Raw genomic sequence first — 27,466 nt, forward strand, 5'->3', positions numbered from 1 at the left:
CTTGGGGCTTGGTTGGGTCTCAGCAAAGCAGATACCAGGGACTGTAAAGGGGTTAAAGTTCAAAACGGCTCCGGTTCCGTTATTTTAAGGGTTAAAGCTTCCAAATTTGGTGTGCAATACTTTTAAGGCTTTAAGACACTGTGGTGAAAATTTGGTGAATTTTGTACAATTCCTTCATGTTTTTTCGCATTTGCAGTAATAAAGTGTGTTCAGTTTAAAATTTAAAGTGACAGTAACGGTTTTATTTTAAAACGTTTTTTGTACTTGTTATCAAGTTTATGCCTGTTTAACATGTCTGAACTACCAGATAGACTGTGTTCTGAATGTGGGGAAGCCAGAATTCCTATTCATTTAAATAAATGTGATTTATGTGACAATGACAATGATGCCCAAGATGATTCCTCAAGTGAGGGGAGTAAGCATGGTACTGCATCATTCCCTCCTTCGTCTACACGAGTCTTGCCCACTCAGGAGGCCCCTAGTACATCTAGCGCGCCAATACTCCTTACTATGCAACAATTAACGGCTGTAATGGATAATTCTGTCAAAAACATTTTAGCCAAAATGAACACTTATCAGCGTAAGCGCGACTGCTCTGTTTTAGATACTGAAGAGCATGACGACGCTGATATTAATATTTCTGAAGGGCCCCTAACTCAGTCTGATGGGGCCAGGGAGGTTTTGTCTGAGGGAGAAATTACTGATTCAGGGAACATTTCTCAACAAGCTGAACCTGATGTGATTGCATTTAAATTTAAGTTGGAACATCTCCGCATTCTGCTTAAGGAGGTATTATCCACTCTGGATGATTGTGACAAGTTGGTCATCCCAGAGAAACTATGTAAAATGGACAAGTTCCTAGAGGTGCCGGGGCTCCCAGAAGCTTTTCCTATACCCAAGCGGGTGGCGGAAATTGTTAATAAAGAATGGGAAAGGCCCGGTATTCCTTTCGTCCCTCCCCCCATATTTAAAAAATTGTTTCCTATGGTCGACCCCAGAAAGGACTTATGGCAGACAGTCCCCAAGGTCGAGGGAGCGGTTTCCACTTTAAACAAACGCACCACTATACCCATAGAGGATAGTTGTGCTTTCAAAGATCCTATGGATAAAAAATTAGAAGGTTTGCTTAAAAAGATGTTTGTTCAGCAGGGTTTCCTTCTACAACCAATTTCATGCATTGTCCCTGTCGCTACAGCCGCATGTTTCTGGTTCGATGAGCTGATAAAGGCGGTTGACAGTGATTCTCCTCCTTATGAGGAGATTATGGACAGAATCAATGCTCTCAAATTGGCTAATTCTTTCACCCTAGACGCCACTTTGCAATTGGCTAGGTTAGCGGCTAAGAATTCTGGGTTTGCTATTGTGGCGCGCAGAGCGCTTTGGTTGAAATCTTGGTCGGCTGATGCGTCTTCCAAGAACAAGCTACTTAACATTCCTTTCAAGGGGAAAACGCTGTTTGGCCCTGACTTGAAAGAGATTATCTCGGATATCACTGGGGGTAAGGGCCACGCCCTTCCTCAGGATCGGCCTTTCAAGGCAAAAAATAAACCTAATTTTCGTCCCTTTCGTAGAAACGGACCAGCCCAAAGTGCTACGTCCTCTAAGCAAGAGGGTAATACTTCTCAAGCCAAGCCAGCTTGGAGACCAATGCAAGGCTGGAACAAGGGAAAGCAGGCCAAGAAACCTGCCACTGCTACCAAGACAGCATGAAATGTTGGCCCCCGATCCGGGACCGGATCTGGTGGGGGGCAGACTCTCTCTCTTCGCTCAGGCTTGGGCAAGAGATGTTCTGGATCCTTGGGCGCTAGAAATAGTCTCCCAAGGTTATCTTCTGGAATTCAAGGGACTTCCCCCAAGGGGGAGGTTCCACAGGTCTCAGTTGTCTTCAGACCACATAAAAAGACAGGCATTCTTACATTGTGTAGAAGACCTGTTAAAAATGGGAGTGATTCATCCCGTTCCATTAAGAGAACAAGGGATGGGGTTCTACTCCAATCTGTTTATAGTTCCCAAAAAAGAGGGAACGTTCAGACCAATCTTAGATCTCAAGATCTTAAACAAGTTTCTCAAGGTTCCATCGTTCAAGATGGAAACCATTCGAACTATTCTTCCTTCCATCCAGGAAGGTCAATTCATGACCACGGTGGATTTAAAGGATGCGTATCTACATATTCCTATCCACAAGGAACATCATCGGTTCCTGAGGTTCGCATTCCTGGACAAACATTACCAGTTCGTGGCGCTTCCTTTCGGATTAGCCACTGCTCCAAGGATCTTCACAAAGGTACTAGGGTCCCTTCTAGCTGTGCTAAGACCAAGGGGCATTGCTGTAGTACCTTACTTGGACGACATTCTGATTCAAGCGTCGTCCCTTCCTCAAGCAAAGGCTCACACGGACATTGTCCTGGCCTTTCTCAGATCTCACGGATGGAAAGTGAACGTGGAAAAGAGTTCTCTATCTCCGTCAACAAGGGTTCCCTTCTTGGGAACAATAATAGACTCCTTAGAAATGAGGATTTTTCTGACAGAGGCCAGAAAAACAAAACTTCTAGACTCTTGTCGGATACTTCATTCCGTTCCTCTTCCTTCCATAGCTCAGTGCATGGAAGTGATCGGGTTGATGGTAGCGGCAATGGACATAGTTCCTTTTGCACGCATTCATCTAAGACCATTACAACTGTGCATGCTCAGTCAGTGGAATGGGGACTATACAGACTTGTCTCCGAAGATACAAGTAAATCAGAGGACCAGAGACTCACTCCGTTGGTGGCTGTCCCTGGACAACCTGTCACGAGGGATGACATTCCGCAGACCAGAGTGGGTCATTGTCACGACCGACGCCAGTCTGATGGGCTGGGGCGCGGTCTGGGGATCCCTGAAAGCTCAGGGTCTTTGGTCTCGGGAAGAATCTCTTCTACCGATAAATATTCTGGAACTGAGAGCGATATTCAATGCTCTCAAGGCTTGGCCTCAGCTAGCGAGGGCCAAGTTCATACGGTTTCAATCAGACAACATGACAACTGTTGCGTACATCAACCATCAGGGGGGAACAAGGAGTTCCCTGGCGATGGAAGAAGTGACCAAAATCATTCTATGGGCGGAGTCTCACTCCTGCCACCTGTCTGCTATCCACATCCCAGGAGTGGAAAATTGGGAAGCGGATTTTCTGAGTCGTCAGACATTGCATCCGGGGGAGTGGGAACTCCATCCGGAAATCTTTGCCCAAGTCACTCAGCTGTGGGGCATTCCAGACATGGATCTGATGGCCTCTCGTCAGAACTTCAAAGTTCCTTGCTACGGGTCCAGATCCAGGGATCCCAAGGCGGCTCTAGTGGATGCACTAGTAGCACCTTGGACCTTCAAACTAGCTTATGTGTTCCCGCCGTTTCCTCTCATCCCCAGGCTGGTAGCCAGGATCAATCAGGAGAGGGCGTCTGTGATCTTGATAGCTCCTGCGTGGCCACGCAGGACTTGGTATGCAGATCTGGTGAATATGTCATCGGCTCCTCCTTGGAAGCTACCTTTGAGACGAGACCTTCTTGTTCAGGGTCCGTTCGAACATCCGAATCTGGTTTCACTCCAGCTGACTGCTTGGAGATTGAACGCTTGATCTTATCGAAGCGAGGATTCTCAGATTCTGTTATCGATACTCTTGTTCAGGCCAGAAAGCCTGTAACTAGAAAGATTTACCACAAAATTTGGAAAAAATATATCTGTTGGTGTGAATCTAAAGGATTCCCTTGGGACAAGGTTAAGATTCCTAGGATTCTATCCTTCCTTCAAGAAGGATTGGAAAAAGGATTATCTGCAAGTTCCCTGAAGGGACAGATTTCTGCCTTGTCTGTGTTACTTCACAAAAAGCTGGCCGCTGTGCCAGATGTTCAAGCCTTTGTTCAGGCTCTGGTTAGAATTAAGCCTGTTTACAAACCTTTGACTCCTCCTTGGAGTCTCAATTTAGTTCTTTCAGTTCTTCAGGGGGTTCCGTTTGAACCCTTGCATTCCGTTGATATTAAGTTATTATCTTGGAAAGTTTTGTTTTTAGTTGCAATTTCTTCTGCTAGAAGAGTTTCAGAATTATCTGCTCTGCAGTGTTCTCCTCCTTATCTGGTGTTCCATGCAGATAAGGTGGTTTTACGTACTAAACCTGGTTTTCTTCCAAAAGTTGTTTCTAACAAAAACATTAACCAGGAGATTATCGTACCTTCTCTGTGTCCGAAACCAGTTTCAAAGAAGGAACGTTTGTTGCACAATTTGGATGTTGTTCGCGCTCTAAAATTCTATTTAGATGCTACAAAGGATTTTAGACAAACATCTTCCTTGTTTGTTGTTTATTCCGGTAAAAGGAGAGGTCAAAAAGCAACTTCTACCTCTCTCTCTTTTTGGATTAAAAGCATCATCAGATTGGCTTACGAGACTGCCGGACGGCAGCCTCCCGAAAGAATCACAGCTCATTCCACTAGGGCTGTGGCTTCCACATGGGCCTTCAAGAACGAGGCTTCTGTTGATCAGATATGTAGGGCAGCGACTTGGTCTTCACTGCACACTTTTACCAAATTTTACAAGTTTGATACTTTTGCTTCTTCTGAGGCTATTTTTGGGAGACAGGTTTTGCAAGCCGTGGTGCCTTCCATTTAGGTGACCTGATTTGCTCCCTCCCTTCATCCGTGTCCTAAAGCTTTGGTATTGGTTCCCACAAGTAAGGATGACGCCGTGGACCGGACACACCTATGTTGGAGAAAACAGAATTTATGTTTACCTGATAAATTACTTTCTCCAACGGTGTGTCCGGTCCACGGCCCGCCCTGGTTTTTTTTTTTTTTTTTTTTTTTTTTTTTTTTTTTTTTTTTTTTAATCAGGTCTGATAATTTTTTTTTCTTTAACTACAGTCACCACGGTACCATATGGTTTCTCCTATGCAAATATTCCTCCTTAACGTCGGTCGAATGACTGGGGTAGGCGGAGCCTAGGAGGGATCATGTGACCAGCTTTGCTGGGCTCTTTGCCATTTCCTGTTGGGGAAGAGAATATCCCACAAGTAAGGATGACGCCGTGGACCGGACACACCGTTGGAGAAAGTAATTTATCAGGTAAACATAAATTCTGTTTTGCAGTTTGTGTATGCCTTTTTTTCTCTTAAAGGCACAGTACCGTTTTTGCAAATTGTGTTTTTTTCATTAAATAAAGTGTTTTCCAAGCTTGCTTGCTTTATTACTAGTCTGTTAAAAATGTCTGACACTGAGGAAACTCATTGTTCAATTTGTTTAGAAGCCATTGTGGAACCCCCTCTTAGAATGTGTCCCACTTGTACTGATATGTCAAATTGCAAACAGCATATTTTGGCTTATAAAAGTTTGGCATTAGATGATTCTCAGACAGAAGGAAATCAGGTTTTGCCATCTAGTTCTCCCCAAGTGTCACAACCAGTAACGCCCGCACAAGCGACGCCAAGTACTTCTAGTGCGTCTAATTCTTTCACCTTGCAAGATATGGCTTCAGTTATGAATACTACCCTCACAGAGGTTTTATCTAAGCTGCCTGGGTTGCAAGGGAAGCGCAGTAGCTCTGGGTTAAGAACAAATGCTGAGCCTTCTGACGCTTTAGTAGCCGTATCCGATATTCCCTCACAATGTTCTGAAGTAGGAATGAGAGATTTGCTGTCTGAGGGAGAGATTTCTGATTCAGGAAAGATGTTCTCTCAGACAGATTCAGATATGACAGCATTTAAATTTAAGCTAGAGCACCTCTGCTTATTGCTCAGGGAGGTTTTAGCTACTCTGGATGATTGTGACCCTATTGTAGTTCCAGAGAAATTGTGTAAAATGGACAAATATTTAGAGGTTCCTGTTTACACTGATGTGTTTCCGGTCCCTAAGAGGATTTCAGACATTGTTACTAAGGAGTGTGATAAACCAGGTATTCCGTTCTCTCCCCCTCCTGTTTTTAAGAAAATGTTTCCCATTTCTGACACCATAAAGGACTCATGGCAGACGGTCCCTAAGGTGGAGGGAGCTATTTCTACCCTGGCTAAGCGTACAACTATACCTATTGAAGACAGTTGTGCTTTCATTGATCCTATGGATATAAAATTAGAGGGTCTCCTAAAGAAAATTTTTGTTCATCAAGGTTTTCTTCTTCAACCTATAGCATGCATTGTTCCTGTAACCACTGCAGCTGCCTTTTGGTTTGAGGCTCTAGAAGAGGCTCTTCAGATGTAGACCCCACTAGATGATATTTTGGACAGAATTAAGGCTCTTAAGTTGGCTAATTCTTTTATTACAGACGCCACTTTTCATCTTGCTAAATTAGCGGCTAAGAATTCAGGTTTTGCCATTTTAGCGCGTAGAGTGTTATGGCTTAAGTCCTGGTCAGCTGATGTGTCATCTAAATCTAAGCTTTTGTCCATCCCTTTCAAGGGTAAGACCCTATTCGGGCCTGCATTGAAAGAGATCATTTCAGACATTACTGGAGGGAAGGGTCATACCCTCCCTCAGGATAAGTCAAATAAGACAAGGACCAAACAAAATAATTTTTATTCCTTTCGAAACTTCAAGAGTGGTCCCTCTACCTCCTCCCCTGCTGCAAAGCAAGAGGGGAACTTTGCTCAATCCAAGCCAACCTGGTGACCTAATCAGGCTTTGGACAAGGGTAAACAGGCCAAAAAGCCTGCTGCTGCCACTAAGTCAGCATGAAGGGGTAGCCCCCTATCCGGGACCGGATCTAGTAGGGGGCAGACTCTCTCTCTTTGCTCAGGCCTGGGTAAGAGACGTTCAGGATTCCTGGGCAGTAGAAATTGTAACCCAGGGGGTACCTTCTAGATTTCAAGGATTCCCCTCCAAGGGGGAGGTTCCATCTTTCTCATTTGTCTGTAAACCCGACAAAAAGATAGGCGTTCCTACGCTGTGTAGAAGACCTTTTTTACCATGGGAGTGATCTGCCCAGTTCCAAAAGCAGAACAGGGGCAGGGGTTCTACTCCAATCTGTTTATAGTTCCCAAAAAGGAGGGAACCTTCAGACCAATTCTGGATCTCAAGATCCTAAACCAATTCCTAAGAGTTCCATCTTTCAAGATGGAGACCATTCGGACTATCTTAACATTGATCTAGGAGGGTCAAAATATGACCACCGTGGACTTAAAGGATGCATATCTGCACATTCCTATCCGCAAAGATCATCACCAGTTCCTCAGGTTCACCTTTCTGGACAAGCATTATCAGTTTGTGGCTCTTCCTTTTCGGGTTGGCCACGGCGCTGCAGATCTTCATGAAGGTGCTAGGGTCCCTTCTGGCGGTTCTAAGGCCACGGGGCATAGCAATGGCGCCTTATCTAGACGACATTCTAATTCAAGCGTTGTCCTTCCAAATAGCCAAGTCTCACACAGACTTAGTGTTGGCCTTTCTAAGGTCTCACGGGTGGAAAGTGAACGGAAAAAAAGAGTTCTCTTTCCCCCCTCACAAGAGTTTCATTTCTAGGGACTCTGATAGACTCGGTGGACATGAAAATATTTTTGACGGAGGTCAGGAAATCAAAGATTTTGTCCACCTGCCGAGCTCTTCATTCCATTCCTCAGCCGTCAGTGGCTCAGTGTATGGAGGTAATCGGACTAATGGTAGCGGCAATGGACATAGTTCCGTTTGCCTGCTTGCATCTCAGACCACTGCAACTATGCATGCTCAATCAGTGGAATGGGGATTATGTGGATTTATCTCCTCAGATAAATCTGGATCATGAGACCAGAGACTCTCTTCTTTGGTGGTTGTCACAGGATCATCTGTCCCAGGGAATGTGTTTCCGCAGGCCAGAATGGGTTATAGTGACGACAGACGCCAGTCTTTCTGGGCTGGGGTGCAGTCTGGAATTTCCTGAAAGCTCAGGGTTTGTGGACTCGGGAGGAGGCTCTCCTACCGATAAATATTCTGGAATTAAGAGCGATATTCAATGCTCTCCAGGCATGGCCTCAGCTGGCTTCGGCCAGATTCATCAGGTTTCAGTCGGACAACATCACGACTGTGGCTTATTTCAATCATCAGGGCGGAACAAAGAGTTCCTTAGCGATGATAGAGGTCTCAAGGATAATCCAATGGGCAGAGGCTCACTCTTGCCATCTGTCAGCGATCTATATCCCAGGTGTAGAGAACTGGGAAGCAGATTTTCTAAGTTGTCAGACTTTTCATCCGGGGGAGTGGGAACTCCACCCGGAGGTGTTTGCTCAGCTGGTTCCGCTATGGGGCACACCACAGTTGGATCTGATGGTGTCTCGTCAGAACGCCAAACTTCCTTGTTACGGCTCCAGGTCAAGGGATCCTCAGGCTGTACTGATAGATGCTCTAGCAGTACTCTGGTCGTTCAACCTGGCTTATGTGTTTCCACCTTTCCCTCTCCTTCCACGTCTGATTGCCGGAATCAAACAGGAGAGAGCATCAATGATTTTGATAGCGCCTGCGTGGCCACGCAGGACTTGGTATGCAGACCTGATGGACATGTCATCCCTTCCACCATGGTCTCTGCCATTGAGACTGGACCTTCTGATTCAAAGTCCATTCAAGCATCCAAATCTAATTTCTCTGCAGCTGACTGCTTGGAGATTGAACGCTTGATTCTATCAAAGCAGGGTTTCTCAGAGTCAGTCATAAATACCTTGATTCAGGCTCGAAAGCCTGTTACCAGGAAAATTCATAAGATATGGCGTAAATATCTTTTTTGGTGCGAATCCAAAGGCTTCTCCTGGAGTAAAATCAGGATTCCTAGGATTTTGTCTTTTCTCCAAGAGGGATTGGAGAAAGGATTATCAGCTAGTTCCCTAAAGGGACAGATATCTGCTCTGTCTATTTTGTTGCACAAGCGTCTGGCAGATGTTCCAGACATTCAGGCTTTTTGTCAGGTTTTAGTTAGAATTAAGCCTTGCTCCGCCATGGAGTCTAAATTTAGTTCTTAGAGTTCTTCAGGGAGTTCCGTTTGAACCCATGCATTCCATAGATATTAAGCTTTTATCTTGGAAAGTTTTGTTCCTAGTTGCTATCTCTTCAGCTCGAAGAGTTTCTGAACTATTGGCATTACAATGTGACTCTCCTTATCTTGTGTTCCATGCTGATAAGGTGGTTTTGCGTACCAAGCCTGGGTTCCTACCTAAGGTTGTTACTAACAGGAATATCAATCAATAAATTGTTGTTCCTTCTCTGTGTCCTAATCCTTCTTGTAAGAAGGAACGTCTTTTGCACAACCAAAGATTTACGTCAAACATCTTCTTTGTTGTCTATTCTGGAAAGCGTAGGGATCAAAAGGCTACGACGACTTCTCTTTCCTTTTGTCTGAAAAGCATCATCCGTTTGGCTTATGAGACAGCAGCCTCCTGAAAGGATTACAGCTCATTCTACTAGAGCGGTAGCTTCCACATGGGCTTTTTAAAATGCTTCTGTTGAACAGATTTGTAAGGCTGCGACTTGGTCGTCGCTTCATACCTTTTAAAATTTTTATAAATTTGATACTTTTGCTTCTTCGGAGGCTATTTTTGGGAGAAAGGTTTTGCAAGCAGTGGTGCCTTCCGTTTAGTCTCCTGTCTTGTCCCTCCCTTCATCCGTCTCCTAAAGCTTTGGTATTGGTATCCCACAAGTTAGGATGAATCTGTGGACTCGGTACATCATGCAAAAGAAAACAAAATTCATGCTTACCTGATAAATTTCATTCTTTTGCGATGTACCAAGTCCACGGCCCGCCCTGTGTATTCAAGACAGACAGTATTTTTTTATGTAAACTTCAGTCACCTCTGCACCTTATAGTTTCTCCTTTTCTTCCTTGGCCTTCGGTCGAATGACTGGGGGGTTGAGTTAAGGGGGGAGCTATATAGACAGCTCTGCTGTGGTGCTCTCTTTGCTACTTCCTGTCAGGAAGGACAATATCCCACAAGTTAGGATGAATCCGTGGACTCGGTACATCGCAAAAGAAAGAAATTTATCAGGTAAGCATACATTTTGTTTTTTTGTTCTTCTGGCACCATTTATTTCTCCTATTGTTCCTTGTTCCCTCAGCAGAATGACTGGGGAATGAGGGGAATGGGGGAGCTATTTAAGCCTTTGTTTGGGGTGTCTTTGCCTCCTCCTGGTGGCCAGGTTCTGTATTTCCACAAGTAAGGAATGAAGCCGTGGAGACTCCTCATACAGAAGGAAAGGAAATGATCAGGTAAGCATACTTTTGTTTTATTATTCTAGCTATCCCTTCCGCTAGAACAGTTTCTGATTTTTCAGCTGTTCTTTGCACTAGCTATTCCTTTTTTTCCTAAGATAGTATCTACAGATACTATTAAGAAAATTGTGGTCCATTCTTTACCCAGCTCCTAAGACCTTTTAAGGAGCATTGTCTTCACAATTTGGATGCTGTGAGAGATCTCAAATAGTATGTTGAAGCCACAAGATTTCAGACTTTATTATCTTTTGTAAATTTTTTCTGGGCCTCACAAAGTTAAAAACGCTATGGCTGTTACTTTAGCTGACCGTAAACTGGGTTTGGATTTTAGTTCTAGGGATTTTTTTATCACTGACACTGGACCTCTGTGTCATATAGCCCACTAAAGCCACTTTTTGAGAGTTCATATATAAAGCAAAGTTAGATGATAAAAATACCTTAGAAATCTCATTCTTTTCCCAGAATCCTCATGTAATAGAAACCATGTATTTCGGATTTCTGCCGGGGGGGGGGGGGGGGGGGGGGGAATGTCTTAGTTTTATCAAGATTTAAAAATGTCAAGCAGTAAATCTTGTAAGCAGCATGCTTGTTTTTTGTCTCTTTCCAACATCTCTGGCATGTGCTTTCCATAAGCAACAACAAAACATAACCCCCACCTCTTGGTGTACATCACCATCCGTGTGGAGAGCTTGTGGTCTGGGCAGTGCTACTTGAGACTGCGTCTTACAAGTGTGTAGGCGCATATTAGCAGCGGCAGGGAGAACTGGTCCGTTGTGTCCTGCGAGTCACTTGTCAGCCTAGCACCTTGTCTGTCATTATTCCCAGCGACAGAGCATTCTACTATCTATATGCGTCTAAAAAGTAATCATCACAGGACTTTCTGATGAGTTATTGTTTCCACGGCAACCCGTGATAAGGCTTTTCTCTTCTCTTAAAGAAAGTCTATGATAATGGGTTGGTGTCATTGGCAGACATAGTCACGCTGGCTGCCCAGCAAGGAGTTAAAACAGAATCTGGCGTTTAAAAGTTCAGTCATTTGCAAGGAATCATTTTAAATCCTTCAGTGTGTTTCAACCTTCAATGTATGATTTCCTTTTTTTTTCTTTCTTTCTAAAGTAGAAATGTGCATTCAGAAGTACAAATGTGGCTCTGAAATTAACTGACCGGCAAGAAGTGTCCTCACCTTTTGCATTTGGAATTATCTGAAACCTCTAAATGCACACGTCTAGCTTAAAGGCATATACAATCTAGTTGTTTTTTTCATTCATGATTTAGACAGAGCATGCCATTGTAAACAAATTTTTAATTTACTATTTTAGCTTTTATTTCACTCACTGCACTCAGACGCACGACTGCTATGGCTGGGCGCACGCCCCCAGGTTCACAACTGGTGTGGCTGGGCAAACCTCCTCAGGCGCGTGACTGGTGTGGCTGGGCAAACCTCCTCAGGCGCGTGACTGGTGTGGCTGGGCAAACCTCCTCAGGCGCGCGACTGGTGTGGCTGGGCAAACCTCCTCAGGCGCGCGACTGGTGTGGCTTGAACTTAATTTAAAACTTTTTCATGATTTCATTAATCTGCTAATCGATTTGTTTACTATTTTATTGTGACAATTTTTTTATGAGTACGTTTGTCTTTTAAATAGACAATGCTTGGAGTTGGGTAACATAACTTACCAAATAGTGTTCTCATGCTTCTAAAATGTCAGATCTGAGAAACCCTTGTAGTCCATTCCTGCTATGCTTTTTATAGCTGGGATCCTGCTCATTAGCCAGTGAAGGACAAACTCTCAAGGTTGGGCTGAATATTCTGCAAATGGAGATTGTTTGCAATCACCTGTGTAGCAAAAGGAGCTTTCTCAAATGCTTAATCTGTTTGCTTCATTAAAAACTACAATGAAATCCCTCTTTGTAGAGAAACTCCATACTATTTCTGCAACATCAGTCAATGTCTTATGCCGTCATAAAAGCTGCTTTTGTATGATCTGGTTTTCTTTGGGATCAGGGGCATTTTTTAGCAATCATTAAGCATATGGTTCTCACAGACCATTTAATGACTTTTCTATGTCCAATTTCATATCCGGCCCCGAGAGATCATCTTTTTATAAATCTCCTTTAACCTGGAACAGTCTGACCTTGTCATCAGGACAATGTAATGCAATAAGGCAGACCCAGGCCGGTCATGTGCTACGTTGGAACAGTAACACTGCTACACAAAACACAAGCCACTGATTCACTATAGCTAGAATGTTTACAGTCATTACTTTGTTTTGACCAGATCTGGAAGCAAGGCAGTTTGTTTTAACAATTAAAGGGACAGTAAACACCATGAGGTTTTAATATAACATGTAAAGCAATCTGTAGTAAAATAACTCTACAATATATGTTCATTATTTGTTTTGCTCCCTTTTCATATAATTTAGTTTATTAAAATACAGTAGTATTTTTCTATTCCTCAGAAATGCACCTGCTGACTTTTCAAGAACAACCCTGCTACATACACGTCTTTAATTGGCTTTATCAGATAACTTTAAAACAAATCACTTTATTGTAACTTTATGCTATCCTTGTGTGCATGCGTAAGCCTGGATTGGCTCCTCCAAATAAGGGCAATGGTGGGTGGAGTTTAGCTATTGAAAAACAATTTTAGCAAACAAGATGTTTAGACTCCATGTCAGTCTCTTCAGCAGGGCTGTGGTGGCTTTAGAGCAGTTAGGAACTTGTAAAGGGGGCTTTGCTGTGTTTTCCTAACTGGGTACTGCAGTACCTAAGATTGCTGCAACTAGTGGGAGTTGGAGGGTTAGAGAGCTGCAGAAAAATAAATAATAATGGGGAAATAAAGCCCTAAACTGCAAACTGACAGTGAGGTGGGAGGGTAATACCTACATTACAATACTATTACTCTTACCAGCTAACTAACCGCTTCACTGCCGGCAATTTCAGAAGTCTGGTGCACAGTTTCAATTAGCAGCCTTCTAATTACCAGAAAGCTATGGCAGAGCCATCTATGTCGGCTAATTCTGAGCAGGTATCCCAGAGAGGCTTTTACAACCATTAGTCATATGTCTGCAGTAGTTGTGTCAATTTCAGTGAGAAGCACACGGTTTGTGAAAAAGTTAGATTATTTATTTTTTTATATGATCATATTTGCTTGCAAAATGGTGGTACTAAAAAATAGTTTTGGTAGGTAAATAAAAAATCTCTGGTCTTTTGAGCAAGTTTTTCTCTAAAATTCTGGTACTGAAGGGTTTAAAGACTCTACTGATCAGGGATGCATAGAATGTGCACTAACTCTCTTATCTCAGTTCCTCCCTTTCTTTTACAAGATATGACGACTCCACGGATTTCATCCTTGTGGGATTACGCCTCCTGGTCAGCAGGAGGAGGCAAAGAGCACCACAGCAGAGCTGTATATATAGCTCCTCCCTTCCCTCCCACTCCAGTCATTCTCTTTGCCTGTGTTAGTGATAGGAAGAGGTAAAGTGAGGTGTTAGTTATAGATTCTTCAATCTAGTGTTTATTATTTTTAAATGGTGCCAGTGAGTACTATTTTTCTCAGGATGGAGCATCAGATGTTTCAGCAATGGGAACTGAGGAGTTTTTGTTCTACATTTCCACACACTCCCCATGCTGGTGCTGCCCTGCTGATGGTCTTATACGATGTCACATAAGGCCCTATTTGTCCCCACAGATCTACAGGAGGTGATGTAAAGAGTCCTCTTATCGTGGGGGACAGGTTCAGATCAGCACTACGGTATCTTTTTGTTTTCTGGGGAACTCTAATAGATTCTGTATCCATGAAAATCTTCTTGACGGAGGTCAGAAAGTTAAAGATTCTGAATACATGCTGAGCCCTTCAGTCCAATCCTCGGACATCAGTGGCTCGGTGCATGGAGGTAATTGGATTGATGGTGGCGGCAATGGACATTCCATTTGCTCGTTTTCATCTCAGACCTCTACAACTGAGCATGCTCAGACAGTGTAATGGAGATTATGCAAATTTGTCTCCTCAGATAGAGCTGGATCAGGAGACAAGAGACACTCTCCTTTGGTGGTTGTCGCAGGATCATCTGTCCCAAGGGACGTGCTTCAGCAGACCCTCATGGGTGATAGTGACAACGGACGCCAGTCTGCTAGGTTTGGGTGCAGTCTGGAATTCCCTGAAGGCTCAGGGTGTGTGGACTCGGTCGGAGCCTCTACTTCCAATCAATATTCTGGAGTTAAGTGCGATATTCAATGCGCTTCAGGCTTGGCCTCAGTTGGCTTCGGCCAAATTCATCCGGTTCCAGTCGGACAACATCACGACTGTGGCTTACATCAATCATCAGGAAGGAACAAGGAGTTCCTTAGTGATGACAGAAGTATCCAAGATAATTCGGTGGGCGGAGGCTCACTCTTGTTATCTGTCAGCAATATACATCCCAGGAGTGGACAACTGGGAAGCGGACTTTATGAGCAGACAGACGTTTCATCCGGGGGAATGGGAACTCCATCCGGAGGTCTTTGCCACTCTGATTCTCAGGTGGGGCAGACCGGAATTAGATCTGATGGCGTCTAGTCAGAATGCCAAGCTCCCAAGATACGGATCCAGATCAAGGGATCCTCAGGCCGAACTGATAGATGCCTTGGTTGTTTAGCCTAGCTTATGTGTTTCCACCGTTTGCTCTCCTTCCCCGGGTAATTGCTCGGATCAAACAGGAGAGGGCTTCAGTAATTCCAATCGCTGCTGCGTTGCCGCACAGGACTTGGTATGCGGATCTGGTGGACATGTCGTCTCTGCCACAGTGGAAGCTTCCATTGAGGCAGGACCTTCTCATTCAGGGACCCTTCTATCACCGAATCTAGTTTTTCTGCAGCTAACTGCTTTGAGATTGAACGCTTGATTTTATCTAAGCGAGGGTTCTCTGATTCGGTCATAGATACCTTGATTCAGTCATGTAAGCCTGTTACTAGAAAGATTTACCATAAGGTATGGAGTAAAAATCTTTATTGGTGAGAATCCATGGGCTACTCATGGAGTAGGGTTAGGATTCCCAGGATTTTAGCTTTTCTCCAAGAAGGATTGGAGAAAGGGTTGTCAGCAAGTTCCTTAAAGGGATAGATTTCTGCTTTGTCTATTCTGTTACACAAATGTCTGTCAGATGTTCCAGATGTTCAATCTTTTTTTCAGGCTCTAACTAGAATCAGGCCTGTGTTTAAACCAATTGCTCCTCCTTGGAGTTAGAATTTAGTTTTTAATGTTTTTCAAGGGGTTCCGTTTGAACCGATGCATTTCATAGATATTAAGTTGTTATCTTGGAAAGTTTTTAAGTTTCGGAGCTTTCAGATTTACAATGTGATTCTCCTTATCTTATTTTCCATTCAGATAAGGTGGTCTTACGTACTAAACCTGGTTTCCTTCCTAAGGTTGTTTCTAATAAGAATATTAATCAGGAAATTGTTGTTCCTTTCTTGTGTCCTAACTAGGCTGACCATATTGCCGCTTTAAAAAGGGACACATATGAAAAATACATATATCAGGGTTCTTATAATGGAACATTATTCCAAACTATTTCTTTAAACAGCCCTGACATATGTATTTTTCATTTGTGTCCCTTTTTAAAGCGGCAATGTGGTCAGCCTAGTCCTAACCCTTCTTCTAAGAAAGAGTGTCTGTTACATAACTTGGACGTGGTTCGTGCCCTGAAGTTATACTTGCAGGCGACTAAGGATTTCCGTCAATCATCTTCATTATTTGTTGTTTTTTCTGGAAAGCGTAGGGGCCAGAAAGCTACGGCTACCTCTTTTTTTCTTTTTGGCTGAAGAGTATCATCCGTCTTGCATATGAGACTGCTGGACAGCAGCCTCCTGAAAGAATTACGGCTCATTCTACTAGGGCTGTGGCTTCCTCATGGGCATTTCAAAACGATGCTTCTGTTGAACAGATTTGCAAGGCTGCGACTTGGTCGTCTCTTCACACTTTTTCCAAATTTTCCAAATTTGACACTTTTGCTTCGTCAGAGGCTGTTTTTGGGAGAAAGGTTCTTCAAGCAGTGGTGCCTTCAGTTTAGGTTCCTGTCTTGTCCCTCCCTTTCATCCGTGTCTTATAGCTTTGGTATTGTATCCCACAAGTAAGGATGAAATCCGTGGACTCGTCATATCTTGTAAAAGACATTTATGCTTACCTGATAAATTTATTTCTTTTACGATATGACGAGTCCACGGCCCGCCCTGTCAATTTTTCAGACAGGTTTTTATTTTGGTTAAACTTCAGTCACCTCTCAGGGCCTATGAATACCCAAAAACTCCCTTCGCCCACCGGGCGAGTAAATGACAAAACTTACCAGCCTGCAAGAAACTTTAGTCGCCCGTGCGTATCTGCATGTAGTGTGTATATATCTTATGTAAAAAGGCAATATAAATAGTGTTATTGTAATCCCACAAAGCGTTGCAGACAGAGGTCCCAATTTGAATGCCCTGCAAGCTGCTTAATATTTGGGACTTAATATAAAGGCTTTAACTTTAGAAAATATTTTTCTATCACTAGGTATAAAAAACCAGGGATATTATCTTTGTAATACTGTACCGTCTTGACTTTTCTTCCCCTAAGGAAAAAAAAGATATAATTGAGCTTTTTTTTTTTTTTTTTACTTCAGCATATGTGGGGGGTTATGATTGACTAAGTATATTTAATGCTGCCACCCTTCACCCTATAGCGCTGTGAGCGGTACTGCATTTATCTGGACAATGAACAGTGACATAACGAGCATTTTAAAAATAATTTTTTCCCCCCCTTTATGCCCAGCTGCCTTTCAACTACTAGCGCGACTGTCAGTGCCGCGCTAGCAGATTTGACTGGGTGCATGAAGATGATATGTTCTCTACTAAATGGTAAAGTCAGTTTTTGGAGCAATAATAGCATCCAGAAAATTGTGCACTGCTCTATATTGTTATGGTAGGCAGCTTGCTCGTGTACATTGTGCTGAAGTACTGCAGAGGACCCTGGAGTACGTCAGCATAATGTACTGCCTACCATCACTATATAGTCACTTTAACCCATACTTCATTCATACACACAGAAACACTCACCGCTCTAGCAGGATGTCTTCCCGCGCAGACAACCTTAGGGGTGGGAAGTAGCAACTGACAAGGAAGAGACCAAGAGCCATGGAGATAAGGGGAGGTCTTTGAATGCATTTAACAGAAAGAACCTCCCCTTTCTACCCTCCTTTCCCGTGTGTGAGCATATGTGAAATGCAATTTGACATTTTTTATTATTGCTTCTTATATCCCACTTAAAATGTCAGGTCGGGCTGGTAACTTAAAAAATTTACTTGCCCGCAAGAAATTTAGGTCGCCATTGGCAACTGGACCGGTCTATTCATATTCCCTGCCTCTGCACCTTGGCTTTTCCTTTCTCTTCCTAACTTTAGTCGAATGACTAGAGTGGGAGGGAAGGGAGGAGCTATATATACAGCTCTGCTGTGGTGCTCTTTGCCGCCTCCTGCTGACCATGAGGCGTAATCCCCCAAGTAACGATGAAATCCGTGGACTCGTCATATCGTAAAAGAAATTTATCAGGTAAGTATAAATTTACTTTTTTGTCATCCCCTTGAACCCCCTTAGCTGTACAAGCCCAGCTGTCCTGTAGATCACTTTTATGTTCAGTGATCTACAACCGTGCAACCCTTGGCTGTGCCCTCTGCTCACGTGCTGCATAGTGCTGCGGAATCTGTTTGCGCTCTGCCCACGTGCTTCTTATAAATGTTATCTGTGCACTTATACCTATGGTTATAGTGCTGCGGAATCTGTTTGCCCTCTGCCCACGTGCTTCTTATAAATGTTATCTGCACACTTATACCTATGGTTATAGTGCTGCGTAATCTGTTTGCCCTCTGCCCACGTGCTTCTTATAAATGTTATCTGCGCACTTATACCTATAGTGCTGCGGAATCTGTTTGCGCTCTGCCCATGTGCTTTTTATAAATGTTATCTGTGCACTTATACCTATGGTTATAGTGCTGCGGAATCTGTTTGCGCTCTGCCCACGTGCTTCTTATAAATGTTATCTGTGCACTTATACCTATGGTTATAGTGCTGCAGAATCTGTTTGCCCTCTGCTCACGTGCTTCTTATAAATATTATCTGTTCACTTATACCTATGGTTATAGTGCTGCGGAATCTGTTTGCCCTCTGCCCACGTGCTTTTTATAAATGTTATATGCGCACTTATACCTATGGTTATAGTGCTGCGGAATCTGTTTGCGCTCTGCTCACGTGCTTCTTATAAATGTTATCTGCGCACTTATACCTATGGTTATAGTGCTGCGGAATCTGTTTGCGCTCTGCCCACGTGCTTCTTATAAACTTTATCTGCGCACTTATACCTATGGTTATAGTGCTGCAGAATCTGTTTGCCCTCTGCTCACGTGCTTCTTATAAATGTTATCTGCGCACTTATACCTATGGTTATAGTGCTGCGGAATCTGTTTGCCCTCTGCCCACGTGCTTCTTATAAATGTTATCTGTGCAATCTGCGCACTTATACCTATGGTTATAGTGCTGCAGAATCTGTTTGCCCTCTGCTCACGTGCTTCTTATAAATGTTATATGCACACTTATACCTATGGTTATAGTGCTGCGGAATCTGTTTGCCCTCTGCCCACGTGCTTCTTATAAATGTTATCTGTGCAATCTGCGCACTTATACCTATGGTTATAGTGCTGCGTAATCTGTTTGCCCTCTGCTCACGTGCTTCTTATAAATGTTATCTGCGCCCTTATACCTATGGTTATAGTGCTGCTGAATCTGTTTGCGCTCTGCCCACGTGCTTCTTATAAATGTTATCTGCGCACTTATACCTATGGTTATAGTGCTGCAGAATCTGTTTGCCCTCTGCCCACGTGCTTCTTATAAATGTTATCTGCACACTTATACCTATGGTTATAGTGCTGCAGAATCTGTTTGCCCTCTGCCCACGTGCTTCTTATAAATGTTATCTGCGCACTTATACCTATGGTTATAGTGCTGCAGAATCTGTTTGCCCTCTGTCCACGTGCTTCTTATAAATGTTATCTGTGCACTTATACCTATGGTTATAGTGCTGCGGAATCTGTTTGCGCTCTGCTCACGTGCTTCTTATAAATGTTATCTGTGCACTTATACCTATGGTTATAGTGCTGCAGAATCTGTTTGCCCTCTGCTCACGTGCTTCTTATAAATGTTATCTGCGCACTTATACCTATGGTTATAGTGCTGCGGAATCTGTTTGTGCTCTGCCCACGTGCTTCTTATAAATGTTATCTGCGCACTTATACCTATGGTTATAGTGCTGCGGAATCTGTTTGCCCTCTGCCCACGTGCTTCTTATAAATGTTATCTGCGCACTTATACCTATGGTTATAGTGCTGCGGAATCTGTTTGCCCTCTGCCCACGTGCTTCTTATAAATGTTATCTGTGCACTTATACCTATGGTTATAGTGCTGCGGAATCTGTTTGCCCTCTGCTCACGTGCTTCTTATAAATGTTATCTGCGCACTTATACCTATGGTTATAGTGCTGCGTAATCTGTTTGCGCTCTGCTCACGTGCTTCTTATAAATGTTATCTGTGCACTTATACCTATAGTGCTGAGAGGAAAAAATAAATACAGCTACTCTATAGGTACATTTGTACATGCCTCCCCTTTGTCCTCATTGGTGAGTAGTGCCACTGGAAGCAAGATAAGCTAAACCTTCCTCCTCTCTAATTAATGCTTGCATCATAGGTCTTTTGTTAAAGGGACAGTCTAGTCAAAATTAAACTTTCATGAATCAGATAGGGCATGTTATTTTAAAAAAACTTTCCAATTTACTTTTATCATCACATATGCTTTGTTCTCTTGGTATTCTTAGTTTAAAGCTAAACCTAGTTAGACTCATATGCTGATTTCTAAGCTGTTGAAGGCTGCCTCTTATCTCAATTAATTTGATAATGTTTCACAGCTAGACAGCACTAGTTCATGTGTGCCATATAGATAACATTGTGCTCACTCACACAGTTATTTATGAGAGGGCATTGATTGGCTAAAATGCAAGTCTGTCAAAAGAACTGAATTAAGGGGACAGTCTGCACTTAGATACAAGGTAATTATAGAGGTAAATAAGTATAAAATATAACCTTGTTGGTTATGCAAAACTGGGGAATGGGTAATAAAGGGATTATCTATTTTTTAAACAATAAACATTCTGGAGTAGACTGTCCCTTTAACTATGCAGTCAAAATCCCATAACTATTGTATGATGGTCTTTCCTATTATATTTAATATCTGGAATGGAACAGGTCCTACCTTGGATGTTTACAGCTGAATGCAATCTAGAGACAGGGCTGTGTATGGGAGAAGGGAAGCCGTATACTTATCCGTAAAGGTCATTAAAACATACTTTTTGTATGAAGGAATTGATTAACCATTTGTGTTTGTCTAATTTATACATAAGCTTTTTCTACTTGATTGCTGCACGGTATTAGCAACACCAGAAAAGTAGAGTTGTGATGGCGCATGAATGTGTTTTGTCATTGGTCGTCATGTTTATATTTGTTTGTGTTCCTGTGTCTTTATTGATATTTTAGCTGCACACAATCAGTAGTTAATGGAAAGGCTGCGCTTTATAGAAAGGTCTGAGACTTCTGCCTGGCCACCTGGTTGCTGGGTATGAAAAGACCTTGCCCAGCACGTCCTCCACTCCCCCTACCTCACTGGCCATTAAAGCTTGCACTGCACAGAGGGTGGGGGCCTATGAGCCGGCCATCTCGTTTTATCCATGATACAAAGGGCACATACAATAACTTAAAGAACGACAGGTGGGAGCAGGACAGAGCGGAGAGTTGGGCTATTTTTACAGAGTCCTGCTGTGCAATAATCCAGACATGCCGGCCACTTGTGAAGACATTACTAAACTATTGACGGCTGCACACAGCTCATTGTCTCCTATTTCCTTGTAGATACAATTACGAGTCACTTTTATTCCTTCCACTAGCTTCTCATATTCAGGCTATTGCCTATGTTGTATCAAATGAATGGTTATTGCTTTCCACTGGATAGCAAATAGTTGTTAGTGTCGACTCAACAGCCTTTGCTAATTTGTTTCCCTCTTTCTAATTCACCAGCTTTACTGAAGCCGCTGGTTAAGCTCTTTACACCTGACGGAGAATATTTCCCATTAGCACCAGAGCACAAACAGCGCATTTTGCTTTTACAACTGAGTGATGAAGCAGAAAGGAGAATTAAAAAGCAGCTGTTTTATTCTTTTAAATGAATCAAATATAGCTGGGCTTTGAGATACATATTCCAATAACAAAATATATTCATAAATGCATATCTCTGTTATGTAAAGCAAATATATAGTATAGCGAGAGAGATAATTATAGGTATAGAAATATACACATAAGTAGGAATATCTATTTATAAATACATAGAACATGTTCTGCTATGTACAGAACATTGGAATGTGAAATAATTACAGTATATGCACCTTTATTAAATATTGCATACATTTGATTTTACTTGTTTTCATCTACTAAATGGCAAAAGGCTCTAATGCACCCACACAACCCTGAGATCTCATTTCTTTGAGCCCTTATAACTTTTGTGTGCAATATTTTGGTAAATAATTTTTATTAGACAGTGTTAATGAGTGTAACTGTACTTAGTATTGTATTTTTGAAGTGTTTTGTGCAACTTTTTAATTTAGTTTAACAGTTAACCACAGCTCTGAGATTGCGGTAAGGATTCTTGTGTAAACCAAGATTGCGCTAATTAAATCTCGATTTTGCTCTACTTGTAACATCAGGGAAATTGAAAGGGGGCTCAAAGGATCACAAAAACTTGTAATCTAGCCCTTAGTGTCTTAACGGCATCCCTAGTTCACACTTATTGTCATCTTTTTCCTCCTTCTGACTGATTTTGTATTTATAATTTTTCGTTTTTTGGGAAGTTTTGGTGCATTGGTTAGTTATCTTATCACTTATTGGCTGTGTTTTTTTTTTTTTTTCTCTCAATAGGGCAATCAAGAACGCTAAAGGCCTGCACAGCAAGAAAGAGGTTCCAATCCACAGAGTGGCCGACATCTCTGGAGTAAGCATGTTATCTCATATGCTGTCTTGCACACATACCTGCTTATACGCACACCTGTAGCCTTTACACACATAAACACAAACCTGCATGCACATACACACACTTGTGTGCATATATATCCACATACATGTATACACACATGCAAATAATATATACTCGGTCTGAAGCAGGGGTTACTGGCCCCGAAACGTCCACGGATCATTCCTTACTGTTGAGAAATACTGAACCAGGCCACCAGGAGGAGGCAAAGACACCCCAGCCAAAAAATTAAATACTTCCCTCTTATCCCAGTTATTATTTGCCTTTGGTCACAGGAGGTTGTCAGAGAAGTGTCCAGAAGATTCAGAGTATCTACCCTTCAAAATGGGACTGGAGTTTTAAGTAGTCTTGTCAGCCTCTCAGTGAGAGCATTGACGGAAGTTAGTCTGGAGATGCAGGGAGAGTCTTTCTGCTAACCCATTAACAGCTCCTAAGCAATCAGTGTTGATCAGTTTCACTGCCTGCTTCCATCACTCAAGTCCATGTCATGAGCGATGCTACAAGACTGTCAAACTTGAGAGGCTGTGTTTCTGTTCCACGGCATAGATTCTGGTAAGATCATTTCATTTTTTACACATATGATAACGACAGAAGACAGGCTCACAGTGTGGCTCCTTTTATCTGTATGGAATCAAGGGTTAATATCTCCTGAGGGGATTATTGAACAGTGGGGATTAATCACATAAGTTTATTTGATTATGCTGCGACATGTGTGAGATGATTTTTGGGCTCAGGCAGATGTTGGAACATACAGGTTTTTACTTTAGTTTTGTGAGCTGCGCAGCCTGAAAAGCTTGGTACTTTTTTTTTTCCTTTGCAAGGTGTATCCAGTCCACGGATTCATCCTTTACTTGTGGAATATTCTCATTCCCTACAGGAAGTAGCAAAGAGAGCACACAGCAAAGCTGTCCATATAGCTCCCCCTCTAGCTCCACCCCCCCACTCATTCTCTTTGCTGGCTCTAAGCACTAGGGTCACTCTCGGGAGTGTAAAGTGAATGTGGTGTTAGAATTGTAGTTTTATTATCTTCAATCAAAAGTTTATTTTAAATGGTACCGGTTTGTACTATTTACTCTCTAGCAGAAAAGTGATGAAGATTTCTGCTGAGAGGAAAATGATTTTAGCATGTTGTAACTAAAATCCACTGCTGTTACCACACAGGACTGAGGAGTACCAGAAAACTTCAATTGGGGGAACAGTTTGCAGGGTGATCTGCAGTGAGGTATGTTCAGTCATTTATTTCTAGACAAGACTGAGATAATGCTAGAAGAGACTGACAATATCCCTATGAGGGGAGGGTAAGCTATGTTCTCAGACTTAGTAAGGAATTGAATGCTTACATAATAGGGCTAATATACTGGTTGACACTTATTCAGGGCAATCAATTGTTTGGCTAAGGAAAAATCGTTTTGCAAGACACTTTGAAAGCCCTTTTGGGTTTTTTCTGGGGTTATTACCACATGGCTGTATTTTAGTCACTTAGGAGTGATTTACTAGGCCTCACAGCTCCGGAGTAGAGTGGGAGGGGCCTAATTGCCTCAGATGCGCACTTAGTATTGCAGATAAGTTCATGCTGTTTCACATGGAGGGTCCTGCTGATGTTTGAGGGCCTAAAAGAAGCTATATTCCCCCAAATCTGATCCCTAAGGGCAGGTAGGGCCACAGCAAGGCTGTGGCAAGGTGCTGTAGTGATTTAACCAGGTGTTGGCTTTAGGCTGCTCCGGTTTGGGCATTAAGGGGTTAATCGTTTTGAAACTTGGGGTGCAATCTTAGTAAGGCTTTAGCTACATACTGTGAAAATTTCAGAAAGATTGCTGCATTTTGTAAAATTGTGTGCTCTTTTTATCTCTTAAAGGCACAGTAACATTTTTTTCAAATTGTGTTTTTTATTTGATTAAAGTGATTCCAAGCCTGTTTGTGTACTCTACTAGTCTGTTAAACATGTCTGACACTAAGGAAAATCCTTGTTCAATGTGTTTAGAAGCCATGGTGGAACCCCCTCTCAGAATGTGTCCCACTTGTACTGATATGTCTATACACTTTAAAGATAATATTGTTGCACTTAAGAATGTGGCCCAAGATGATTCTCAGACTGAAGGTAACGAGGGTAGCCCGTCTGCCTCTCCCCAAGTGTCACAACCAGTTACACCCGCGCAAGCGACGCCTAGTACCTCTAGTGCGTCTAACCCTTTTACATTACAAGACTTAGCGGCAGTCATGGATAATTCTCTTACAGCCTTCTTATCTAAACTGCCCGTGTTACCTGCAAAGCGTGATAGCTCCGTTTTAAGAACAGATTATGAGCATTCTGACGCTTTGGTAGCCGTATCCGATATACCCTCAAAACGCTCTGAAGTGGGAGTGAGGGATTTGATGTCTGAGGGAGAAGTCTCTGATTCAGGAAGGGTTCCTCCCCAGACAGATTCAGATACATTGGCTTTTAAATTTAAACTAGAACACCTCCATGTTTTACTTAAGGAGGTATTAGCTACTCTGGATGACTGTGACCCTTTGGTGATCCCAGATAAATTGTGTAAAATGGACAAGTACCTAGAGGTCCCTGTTTACACAGATGCGTTTCCGGTCCCTAAGAGGATTGCGGATATTGTTACTAGGGAGTGGGATAGGCCAGGTGTCCCTTTTGTCCCCCCTCCTGTTTTTAAGAAAAATGTTCCCCATATCTGACCCCATGTGGGACTCGTGGCAGACGGTCCCTAAGGTGGAGGGAGCTTTTTCTACACTAGCTAAACGCACAACCATACGAATTGAAGACAGTTGTGCTTTTAAAGACCCTATGGATAAAAAATTAGAGGGTTTACTTAAGAAATTTTTTGTTTAACAAGGTTTTCTTCTCCAACCTATTGCCTGCATTATTCCTGTAACTACTGCAGCTGCTTTCTGGTTTGAGGCGCTGGAAGACTCGCTCCAGACGGATACCTCATATGAGGAAATTATGGATAGAATTAAGGCTCTAAAGCTAGCTAATTCTTTTATCACTGACGCTGCTTTCCAAATAGCTAAGTTAGCGGCAAAAAATTCAAGTTTCGCCATTTTGGGGCGCTATGGCTAAAGTCCTGGTCGGCCGATGTGTCGTCTAAATCCAAGCTTTTGAACATTCCTTTCAAAGGGAAGACCCTATTCGGGCCTGAATTGAAAGAGATTATTTCAGATATCACCGGGGGAAAAGGCCATGCTCTCCCTCAGGACAAAGCCTTTAAAACAAAGAACAAAGCTAATTTTCGTTCCTTTCGCAATTTCAGGAACGGCCCCGCTTCATCCTCTCCGGCTGCAAAGCAAGAGGGTAACGCGTCACAGCCCAAGGCAAACTGGAAACCTTACCAGGGCTGGAATAAGGGTAAACAGGCCAAAAAGCCTGCAGCTGCCACCAAGACAGCATGAAGGGGTAGCCCCCAATCCGGGACCGGATCTAGTAGGGGGCAGACTCTCTCTCTTCGCTCAGGCCTGGGCAAGAGATGTACACAATCATTGGGCATTAGAGATTGTAGCCCAGGGATACTTTCTAGAATACAAGGACTCTTCTCCAAGGGGAAGGTTCCACATTTGTCGTCTGTCTACAGATCAGACAAAGAAAGAGGCGTTTTTACACTGTGTAGATCATCTACATACAATGGGAGTGATCCACCCAGTTCCAATTGCAGAACAAGGACTGGGCTTTTACTCAAACCTGTTTGTGGTTCCCAAAAAAGAAGGAACTTTCAGACCAATCCTGGCTCTCAAATTTCTAAACAAATTCCTCAGAGTCCCATCATTCAAGATGGAGACCATTCGGACAATCTTACCAATGATCCAGGAGGGTCAATATAGGACTACCGTGTATCTAAAGGATGCGTATCTGCACATTCCTATCCACAAAGATCATCACCAGTTTCTCAGGTTCGCCTTTCTGGACAAGCATTTTCAGTTTGTGATTCTTCCTTTCGGGTTGGCCACTGCTCCCAGAATTTTCACAAAGGTGCTAGGGTCCCTCCTGGTGGTCCTAAGACCGCGGGGCATAGCAGCGGCGCCTTACCTAGACGACATCTTAATTCAGGCGTCAACTTTGCGAAGAACCAAGTCTCATACGGAGATTGTATTGGCCTTTCTGAGGTCTCACGGGTGGAAGGTGAACATCAAAAAGAGTTCTTTCTCCCCCCTCACAAGAGTTCCGTTCCTAGGAACCCTGATAGACTCGGTAGAAATGAAAATATTTCTGACGAAGGTCAGAAAGCTAAAACTCTTAACTACTTGCCGAGCTCTTTATTCCATTCCTCGGCCATCTGTGGCTCAGTGCATGGAGGCAATCGGACTAATGGTTGCGGAAATGGACATAGTCCCTTTTGCTCGGATACACCTCAGACCACTGCAACTATGCATGCTCAAACAGTGGAATGGGGATTATGCAGATTTGTCTCCTCGAATTCAGTTGGACCAGGAGACCAGAGATTCTCTTCTCTGGTGGTTGTCTCAGGATCACCTGTCTCAAGGAATATGTTTCCGCAGGCCAGAGTGGATCATCGTAACGACCGACGCCAGTCTGTTAGGCTGGGGTGCGGTCTGGGACTCCCTGAAAGCTCAGGGCTTATAGTCTCGGGAAGAAACTCTTCTCCCGATAAACATTCTGGAACTGAGGGCGATATTCAACGCTCTTCAGGCATGGACTCAACTAGTGGCGGACAAATTCATCAGATTTCAGTCGGACAACATCACGACTGTAGCTTACCGCAATCATTAGGGGGGAACAAAGAGTTCCCTAGCGATGACGGAAGTAACCAAAATCAGGTGGGCGGAGAATCACTTCTGCCATCTCTCAGCAATTCACATCCCAGGAGTAGACAACTGGGAGGCGGATTTTCTAAGTCGTCAGACTTTTCACCCGGGGGAGTGGGAACTCCACCCGGAGGTATTTGCCCAGCTGACTCAGCTATGGGGCACCCCAGAGTTGGATCTGATGGCGTCCCATCAGAACACCAAACTTCCTCTTTACGGGTCCAGGTCCCGGGATCCCAAGGCGGTATTGATAGATGCTCTAGCAGCGCCTTGGTCCTTCAATCTGGCTTATGTTTTTCCACAATTTCCTCTCCTCCCGCGTCTGGTTGCCAGAATCAAGCAGGAGACGGCTTCGGTGATTCTGATAGCGCCTGCGTGGCCACGCAGGACTTGGTA

General features: G+C 43.2%; 1 protein-coding gene across 1 annotated transcript in view; it reads left to right on the top strand.

Annotated features, from left to right (window-relative positions):
• SND1 (staphylococcal nuclease and tudor domain containing 1) overlaps positions 1-27,466 on the top strand; it is a gene marked incomplete in the record, with an annotated part of 1,252,242 nt that overhangs the window by 668,081 nt on the left and 556,695 nt on the right. The window contains 1 exon segment of the mRNA XM_053716327.1: positions 22,192-22,264. Coding sequence (XP_053572302.1) covers positions 22,192-22,264 — 73 coding nt within the window.

The sequence above is a fragment of the Bombina bombina genome, chromosome 6 (genome assembly GCF_027579735.1).
Source record: "Bombina bombina isolate aBomBom1 chromosome 6, aBomBom1.pri, whole genome shotgun sequence".
Lineage (NCBI taxonomy): Eukaryota > Metazoa > Chordata > Amphibia > Anura > Bombinatoridae > Bombina > Bombina bombina.